We start from the raw sequence: 9,666 nt of genomic DNA, 5'->3' as shown, positions 1-9,666 counted from the left end.
GGATTTATTGAAAAGAACAAATATGAGCTCTGCTAAGGCCATTGCTTCTCCTATGGCTCACAACACCAAGCTAACTAAAGAAGGAGCAAACTACTTTGAACAACCTTCTTTGTACAGGTCTATAGTTGGTGCTTTATAATATGTCACTGTTACAAGACCAGACATTGCATATTCTGTCAATAAAGTTTGCCAATTTCTATCTACATATCTTGAGAAACATTGGTCAGCTGTGAAAAGAATTCTTCGGTGTCTAATTGGGACTGTTACTCATGGAATTCTTCTCCAACCTGTTTCACCAGCTTCTCCACTTCCTCTCACTGGTTTTTGTGATTCTGAATGGGCATCTGATTGTGATGATAGAAAATCTACATCTGGAGCTTGCTTGTTTCTAGGGAATAACCTTATCACTTGGTGGTCAAAGAAGCAAACTACTATTTCCAGATCCAACACTGTGGCAGAATATAGGAGCCTAGCTCTTATAGCTCAAGAGTTTCAATGGGTGCAATCGCTTCTTCAAGAACTTAAGTTTAATCATATTGCTCATCTCTTATTGTGTGACAACCCGAGCACTGTTGCTCTTGCTCATAATCCTGTTCTTCATCAAAGAACAGAGCACATAGAACTTGATCTATTTTTTGTTCGGGATAAAGTTCTGTCCAAGTCCTTATTGGTGAAGCATATTCCTGCAAATTTTCAGACTGCCAACATCCTCACAAAGCCTCCGTCTTCATCTCGTTTCAGTTATCTCAGGAATAAGCTTCAAGTTTTTTATTTCCATGACGTTCAATCCCACCGTCAGTTTCAAGGGGGAATATTAGAGAATACTTGAGTGAAGTTGTTAAGCAATTAGTTTCAGTCTAACTGATTCTGTTATCAGTTTAGTTAGTCTGTTAAGTAGTTTCGTTTTTGTATAAAAAGGACTTGGATCTGTTGTTGTGTTTAAAATCAATTCATTCTAATAAAATACAAAAACTGATTTCATCTTTTCTATCTGTTTTCTTTTTTTTCTTGCTAACTTTACATGTACATTATTAGAAAGTATGTGTTTACCATGTCCAATACATATTAGAAAAACCCCTTTATTAATTCTTAACAATTATATTACTATAAGCAAACATGACGAGTGCATGTCAAATTCGAGTAATGACGTGTAAAGCAAGCAATGGTAATTCTTTATGAACAAGGAAGAAAATCGTAGATATGGAATTATTGAAGAGTAATGTTATTTGTATAACTATAATTTTGTTTTTGCTGCCTTGCTTTCTTGGGCTGATTCTATAGACTTGATTAAAAACCAGATCATAGGTGTGGGCTAAAAGATTGGAGCAGTTTAATCAAGTGTTGGATTTCAAATCCTATTAATTGCCTAATGTGTTATTGCAGGAAGAGAACTATTAATCCTAGTAGCCTCTAACTTGCTTATCCCGGTGTTTTATATTTAGAGGATGAGTTTGACACAACTGTAAGGTTGTTTTATTATGAGGTCACATGTTCAAATCACGAAAATATAGTATCTCCATGTGTAGGGTTGAGATAAGACTGTGTACAACTATTCTCCTGGATTCCACTAAGAGGGAGCCTCATGCACGTCCTTTTTATGGAGTTACTTTGGTTGCATTTGTTTTTTTCATATGCTAATGTATGGATGGAGGTTTAAGGATGGTTAGCAAGGGTAGTTAATATGGCAATAGTAATCATAAAAGGTTGGTGTCTGATTTATTTATGCTAGTGATATCATTGTTGTAGTGGGTTAGTGGTTTTTCCTTGTGCTTATGCGTTGTATCTACTACTCTGGCTCAATACATAAGCCAAGGGGATTCAATTATGGCGGAACTTGAGCCCAATATACGGACTTGACTCTATGTTGTACGATACTTGTCTGAGTGATTTGTGCAGAAAAGGGCATTCAATTATTTTACTTATGGTTGGCACTAGCTCTTCTCCTTGTTTGGTGTCATGCAATACTTTAATTGATGGGGTGTCTAAGATGGGATCCATGGAGTTTATGGAGATAGCAGAAAATTTGCAGTATGAAATGGTAGAAAAGGGAATCACTCCTGATATAAGTACTTGCAGTTGTTTGTTTTGTGGATTTCGTGGGTTGGACCAATTAGAGGAAGTTGTGGAGATTTTAAAGGAAATGCATAAGAAAAGACACAAGAGTAAAAATAATGCTTATATATATATATATGTTATCCTTGGATTATGTGAACAAAGGAAAGTCCATATTGAACTATCAACTTAACAACCATTCTAAAAGCATTAGCCTTTCAGAGTCAATCTTTTATAACTGTTTGACCCTTTTTTGGTTTATACACCATAATTTTGTAAATATTTGTAGCTTGACAACTTCATTTTAATGATTACATAAATTTGAATGATGTATAAATGCTTTGTGTAAAAATCAGTAAACAGAGACTTGAAGCAACCTCATCAGTAGCAGTGACCATCCTTTTCATATTATCTCCCCTGTAAACTTGTAACATAATGCTGTAAATTAGCCAATAACTCATTGAATTGAAAGCTCAATGAAAAGACATGGAAAAATGAACTCTATGGTCAAGAATTTTGTTTAGTCTGATAAAGAAAGCTCTTTGTACACATCAAGCATGGGAAAGGTTTTGTACAAACGTTTGAATGAATCTTCTGAAATAGCATTTATACTATTAAGGGACTTAGCCAACTCCATAGCATCATTTCTCCATCCAGCAAAACCAATCCCCTCCACCAACAATGTGTAGCTAGTTTCATTAGGCCTATAACCTTTGTTAACCATGGAAACTAGAATCTCAATGGCTTCTATGATTCTTTGTACTTTGCACAATCCAAGAAGAACAATGTTGTAAGTAACAACATTAGGCTTACACTTGCTACATTCCATGTCCTTTAACAAATCAATGGCCTCATTCACCATTCCATCTCTGCACAAACAAGATAATAGTGAGTTATATGTGATCCTATCAGGACCAATACCATAGCTTAACATCTCTAAAATAATCTCCAATGCTCTAATTTTTTCACCACTAGTCCATAGTGCACACAACATTGTGTTATAAGAACTTGCATTTGGAGGACAACCCACTTCCCAAAGCTTCTCAAAGATGTTCAAAGCCTCATCAGCTTTTCCATTCTTGCACAAAGTGGCCAATATTGTGTTGTAGTTTACGATATCAGGTAAGCAACCATCCGAGATCATGGTGTCCAAAAACTCGATTGCCAATTCAACTCTCCCTTCTTTGCAGAATGCCGAAATCAACGGTTCGTAGCTATAAACATCAGGGGTTAACCCCTTTTCCTTCATAACCTTCAATACATTCACAGCCTCTTCGACCCGGCCGTCGCGACAAAGAGAAGTAATCCAAGTGCTGTAAGTCACAACATTTGGCTCACAGCCTTTTACCAACATATCAGACATCAACCTCTCACTTGCTTCCCATCTTTCTTCATTCAAAAGACCCCTTAGAAGAATATTGTAAGAAATCACATCTGGTGCATAACCCTTAGTGCTTATGCTGGTAACAAACTCGAAGGCTCTATCCACCAACCCATTTTTGCACATACCCCTAACAATTGCATTGTAAGTGTACATATCAGGTTGAAGCCCTCTTAATAACATCTCATCCAAAAGCTTCATGGCTTCACCAATCTCACCCTGTATGATGGTTGCTTCAATCAAGATTGTGTAAGTGATCACAGTGGGATTGCACTTATCTTTCAGCAACTGATCCATAACCTTCAAAGCCAAACCAAGTTTTCTTCTGCCACAAAGATTACCAATGAGTATATTATAGGTAACAACATCAGCAGAAAACCCTTTATTCTTCATTCTTTCAAGAACTTTATTAGCTTCATCAAATTTATCAGCCTTGCATAATCCACTTATCACTGCATTGTAAGCAAAAACATCAGGCTCGCCATGCTTTTCCAATATCTCCATCACCCTAATAGCTTTCTCTACTTTCTTGGAATTGAACAACCCTTTTATCAGCTTTGTGCACAGAATAACATCAGGTTTGTAACCTTTGTTAACCATGTGATGAAGAAAATAGAGAGCCTCATTGTACTTACCTACTTTGCAAGATCTGTTGAGTGATTTCATGAGATGGGGGTCTCTAAAGTCATAATTTTGAAAATGTTTTGGCCTTGTTTCAGAAGAAGGAACAGTTACATACCCCTTATTGTTGTTGTTCCTTCTGTTACCTTCATTTAAAAGTGGAGTTGTGCAAGTAACAACAGTGTTGGGATTTGAATGAGAACTTAGCTTTAGGTAAGTTCTAAATGGAAGGGTATGTGGTAAGAATTCAGTTGAAACTGTTGTCATTGATGATGATAATGTTGTTGTTGCTTGCAATTATTGGTTTTGGTACTCATGAACTAACTAGTGTGTTTTGTGCACTGAAAAATATATCAACATAATCATAGAGTTGAAGAAATTGAAGTGTTTGTGAATGTTTTAGTTATGGATAAGAGATTGGAAACAAGTTAGAAAATGAGGTGAATTGAACATCAATGAATTGAGACCTTAGGATTTTTTTTTATTCTCCATAAAGTTTACTTGGTCCTATCCAAATCTCTATCATATGACCAAAAATAATCCAGATCCTCATGTATGGCTATATACCTTTACTTCTTTCTTTAATTCTAATAATAAGTTAATAATTGGGTACCTAAAAATGACATTTTAGTTGATTTGTTGGACATTTTTCTTCTCATCCATAACAATTGAGCATATTTATTTTCTTCACATGACCCTTGCATTCAACATTAAAATAAAAGAGAAAAAATATATGCACCGACAATATATAAATTTTATACATTATTATTGTATTATCCACCATTTATTTTTAATCATTAATAACTTTTCAAAATAATAATACAACTTAATAATAGATAATATAATAAATGTATATATAACTTTACATTAATAATGCAATCTACAATTATGATTTTGATAAGTGTGTACTTCAATGAGTATTTTTTAAGCTATTAACTAATTATTGTTGTTCATAAAAGACCGCATGTGATAGTTAGTGATGTTTAAATTCAATAATGGAAATAAAAAATTAAAGTGAAAATTAAATTGAAAAGATAATTATTTGAAAATTACAAGGCAAGAACAACTCATTCTCAAAGATTTTCAAAACATATCACTTTTATGAATTGAACTTTTGACCTTTTGGTCATTTTAAAATATAGTATAATCTTACATCACTTCTTATTAGTTCAATGTAATTATCTTTGATCACTTTAATTGTGTTTTATTATTAAAAACAAAAGGTTTCCATAAATTCTTAGCATTAAACCTAATCATTTTTAAAAAGAATTATAAAATATTTGACGGATTGATGTTAAAAGTTTTTTCATATTTTTTAGTCACAAGACTAATCTTGTTTAAGGGATGAGTGATCCTTCTTTCTTAGGATAGCGACCCCTCTAAAGTGAGTTGTCAAAACACTGTAAATAATAGCTAGAGTTATAAAAAAACAGCAGATAATGAAAAATATCCACGGTAATGTAAGAGATTTAATGTTTATAACTAACATTTATTAACACAATTTATATTGACTTGAAGGAAAGTAAATATCCATGTTAATGATATATTTATTAATATATAATACCAGTTTAATGTCATCAATATTTTGAAGTAAATTTTGCTTATAAATAATTCACGGATTTTAGGAGCTTTCTATACAAGTTTTTGCATTTAGTTTACTATATTCATGTTTCAATAGTACACAACAATGATCATATGAAATACCGAGGAACTCATAAGTATATATTTTTCTTTACTTTGTTATCATGGAAGATAATCAATATAATTACTTTCTAACCGGACTTAAGGTTAAAAATAAAGAGAAATTTTATATCTTATTCTCTTTTGAACGACATAGTTAGAGTCATCATAAACCATTAGTCTAACTTTTATTAAACTTGGTTACTTTTTTCTCTCCTCTTATGTACCAAAAAAGAAAGATAAATAAATTCATTATTTTATCCAATTTATCTCCATTCAAAAAAGCGTATATAAAAATTGTATAATTTCATTTTTTTTAAATAAAAAACTACCATTCAAGTGTTGTTGACTTCACCAATCATCATAACATCATGTATGAGTATGACTCTTAGATTGCATTTGGAAAAGAAACAGTATTTTTCCTCTAAGAGTCCAGGGAGAAAGAGAGAGTGGAGAAATCAAATTGATTTTCCATTGAATAAATTGATACGAATCACAATTACATGAAAGATGCTATATATAGTAGGGAGTTAAATAACTATCATTAACAGTTTTCTATAAAGGGAAAATACAACTTCCTTTTATATTACACTTAAATGAATGAATGACTAAGCTAATACATAATTAAGCAAAGTAAGCTAGACATTAATCAAGGAGTGAACCAGAAAGCATCAAGCCAACATCCTCCCTCAAGTTGGATGGTGGAGTGAATACAAACCCAACTTGGAAATAAAAGAATGGAAAAAAGCTTGAGAAAGTGGCTTGGTGAAAGCATTAGTAACTGATCCTGAGAGGCAATAGGAAGAAGATGAATGAGGCCTTTTTGAGTCTTCTCGCGAACTGCATGGCAATCAACCTCAATATGCTTGGACCTCTCAAGAAAAACTGGATTATGTGCCAAGTGAATGGATGATCTGTTGTCACAGTACACAAAGGAAGGATGGAGCAAATGAATTTTCAAATTTGTGAACAAGTAATTGAGCCATTGCACCTCACAAGCTAGGCTTCCTAGTGCTCTATATTTAGCTTCAGAGGATAACCTACTAACTGTATTTTGCTTCTTGGATTTCCAAGAAATCAAGGAGGAACCAAGAAATATGCAAAAGTCTTTAATGGATTTCCTGGTGTCCAAACAACAAGCCCAATCTGAGTCAGCAAAACCAGAAAGCTTGAGCTCAGAAGTGGATGAGAAAAATAAACCCTGAGATGGAGAGGACTTCAAGTAATGAAGGACTTTGAGGGTTGCCTTGTAGTGTACATCCATAGGTTTGCACATAAAGAGGCTTAGTTGTTGGACTGCATAGGCTATATCAGGCCTGGATATATTGAGGTAGAGCAACCTCCCAACCAGCCTTATGTAACACAGTACATCTGAGAAAGGAGTGCCTTGCTCAAACTGCGACTTAAGAGATGGATCAAAAGGAATTGTTGCAGGCTTAACAGCTAAGGTACCTAAATCTTTAAGAAGAGACACGACATACTTTCTCTCATTGAGATGAATGTCATCCTTAGTTCTAGCTATTTCAAGTCCTAAGAAGAACCTAAGAGAGCCCAAATCCTTAATCTTGAAATTGTGATCAAGATACTGCTTGACCTGATCAATCTCAAGCCTATTATTTCCTGCCAATACCATATCATCAACATACACCAATATTGCAGTAAAGGATTGGGGAGTGCACTTTGTGAAGAGAGCTTGATCTGTCTCAGAGTGAGAATACCCTAGAGAAATTAGAGCACATGACAACATAGTGTGCCACTCTCTGATGGCTTGTTTCAACCCATAAATGGACTTATGCAACTTGCGCACTTGGTGAGGATTACCAAGATGAAGGTCGGGTGATGGTGACATATAAACCTCTTCATGCAAAATCTCCATGAAGAAAGACATTATTAACATCAAGTTGCTCCAAAAACCATCCCTTGATGGCTGCCAAGGCTAAGACAGTTCTAACATTGATAATTTTGACCACATAAGAGAATGTATCAAAAAAATGTACTCCTTCCAATTGAGTATAACCCTTTGCTACCAACCTAGCTTTATACCTCTTAAGTGTGCCATCAGCATGGACTTTGGTCTTATAAACCCACTTACATCCTATGGGGACCTTCTTTGGTGGAAGAGAGCCCAAAGACCAAGTATTTTTCTCATTCAAGGCTTGTAACTCATCATCCACAACCTTTCTCCAATGAGCAGATTTGGTTGCTTGCTTATAAGTAGTAGGATCAGAACTACCAGAAACAATCAAACAAAACCTTTTGTATCCAGAAGAACATTTAGAATAGTCCAAAACATAGGACAATGGATATGAAACTTTACAAGAAAGACTTGTACCATTTGTGACAGCGTGAGCAAGAGTACAATGGTAATCTTGTAGATGAGAAGGATGTATTCTATATCTAAGAGGAATTATGGTAGAAGAGGATGTGTCTGAATTAGGTTGGATAGATGTGTTTGACTTAGATGGAATGGATGTGTATGACTCTAATGGAGAAGATGCATTGGACTCAGGCACATAAAATGTGTTTGACTCAAGTAAAGAAAATGTGTTTGACTCAAGTGTATTAGGAACAATAGGAATATGTGTATGACTAGGAGAGGAATTGGAATCCGTAGAAGAATTAGATGACATAGGAAAAGAGTTATCATAGAAAACAACATCTCTAGAGATGAAAACTTCATAAGATACCATATCATAGAGAATACCCCTTTGTTCCCTCCTTATATCCTAGGAACATACATTTCCTAGCCCTAGGATCAAACTTATCCCTCCATGTAGCAAGGGTGCTAGCATAAGCTAGACAACAAAAAACTTTCAAAGAATCTAAGGAGTGTAAGCAACCATAAAGCAGCTGATATGGACTAGAATTTTGAAATAAAAGGGCTAGGTAATCTATTGATAATGTGGACAACATGTTGGATAGCAAAAATCCAAAGAGTAGAAGGTAGAGAAGATTGAAAGAAAATGACTCTTTCTACATTGAGGATATGTTAATGTTTTCTCTCTACAACACCATTTTGTTGGGGTAGTAACACAAGACCTTTGATGAATGATTTCTTTGTTGGAGAAGAAATCATTCATCAAAATCTCAGGTCCATTATCACTCTTAATGGTCTTTAGTCTAACATTAAACTAATTTTCAACAAGAGCAACAAAATTAATGATATGTTGCCTAGTTTCACTCTTAGCTTTCATCATTATAACACAAGTAAACCTTGTGAAATCAACAACAATGGTAAGAAAATAGTTATGATCAAAGCTAGAAGTAATGGAATACATACCCCATATATCAACATGCAACAATTGAAAAACTTTATTAGAAAGTGTAGTACTATTATAGAAAGACAATCTTCTTTGTCTAAAACTATGACAAACATCAGAAACAACATTTTATCTATTACAAAGGGGAATATAAGAGAATTGACTAGACAGAGCATTCATTGATGATGAGGGAGCATGGCCAAACCTTAGATGCTAGAGGCTAAAATCATTAGCATAGACATAAGAGGGTTGAGAGACAGAAACACTAGAATAATCCTTAGGCAGAGGATTGATGACAAATAAGTCATGTTTCAAGCTAGCTATACCAATCACCTTATGTATAGTATTCTGCACAATGACACAAGAGTTAAGATTGAAAATTAAGTGACAATTATGAGATTGAATAAACTTTGTTACTGACACTAGATTGACATGGAACTTAGGAACATATAACACATCAAGTAAGATGAGAGTCTGTGACAAAGCAACATTGCCATAAATGGAGGTGTTAACTTTGTCTGCATTGGGTAAGGTAATTGTGACAGGAGAAATAGATCTCTGATTGATCAAACTACTTATATCATAAGTAATATAATTAGTGGTTCTAGTGTCTATCAACTAATCCATAGACTTATTACCTGCAGATGAGGCCACACTAGCATTTGCAATTGC

The 9,666-nt window shown here is 34.3% G+C and overlaps 1 protein-coding gene across 1 annotated transcript; it reads right to left on the bottom strand.

The window, feature by feature from the left end:
* LOC109345390 (pentatricopeptide repeat-containing protein At3g04760, chloroplastic-like) lies at positions 2,528-4,466 on the bottom strand. Its single transcript, XM_019584363.1, has 2 exons — positions 4,372-4,466; positions 2,528-4,331 (listed from the first exon to the last, which is right to left on the bottom strand). The coding sequence occupies exon 2, from the start codon at positions 4,319-4,321 to the stop codon at positions 2,573-2,575; it is 1,749 nt and encodes a 582-aa protein (XP_019439908.1). The 5' UTR covers positions 4,322-4,331; positions 4,372-4,466; the 3' UTR covers positions 2,528-2,572.

The sequence above is a fragment of the Lupinus angustifolius genome, chromosome LG04, assembly GCF_001865875.1.
Source record: "Lupinus angustifolius cultivar Tanjil chromosome LG04, LupAngTanjil_v1.0, whole genome shotgun sequence".
Classification (NCBI taxonomy): Eukaryota; Viridiplantae; Streptophyta; class Magnoliopsida; order Fabales; family Fabaceae; genus Lupinus; species Lupinus angustifolius.
This window is presented reverse-complemented; position numbering and strand designations above follow the sequence as displayed.

Excerpts from the sequence above, each read along its gene's own strand:
- LOC109345390 (XM_019584363.1), bottom strand. The coding sequence starts at position 4,321 with ATGACAACAGTTTCAACTGAATTCTTACCACATACCCTTCCATTTAGA.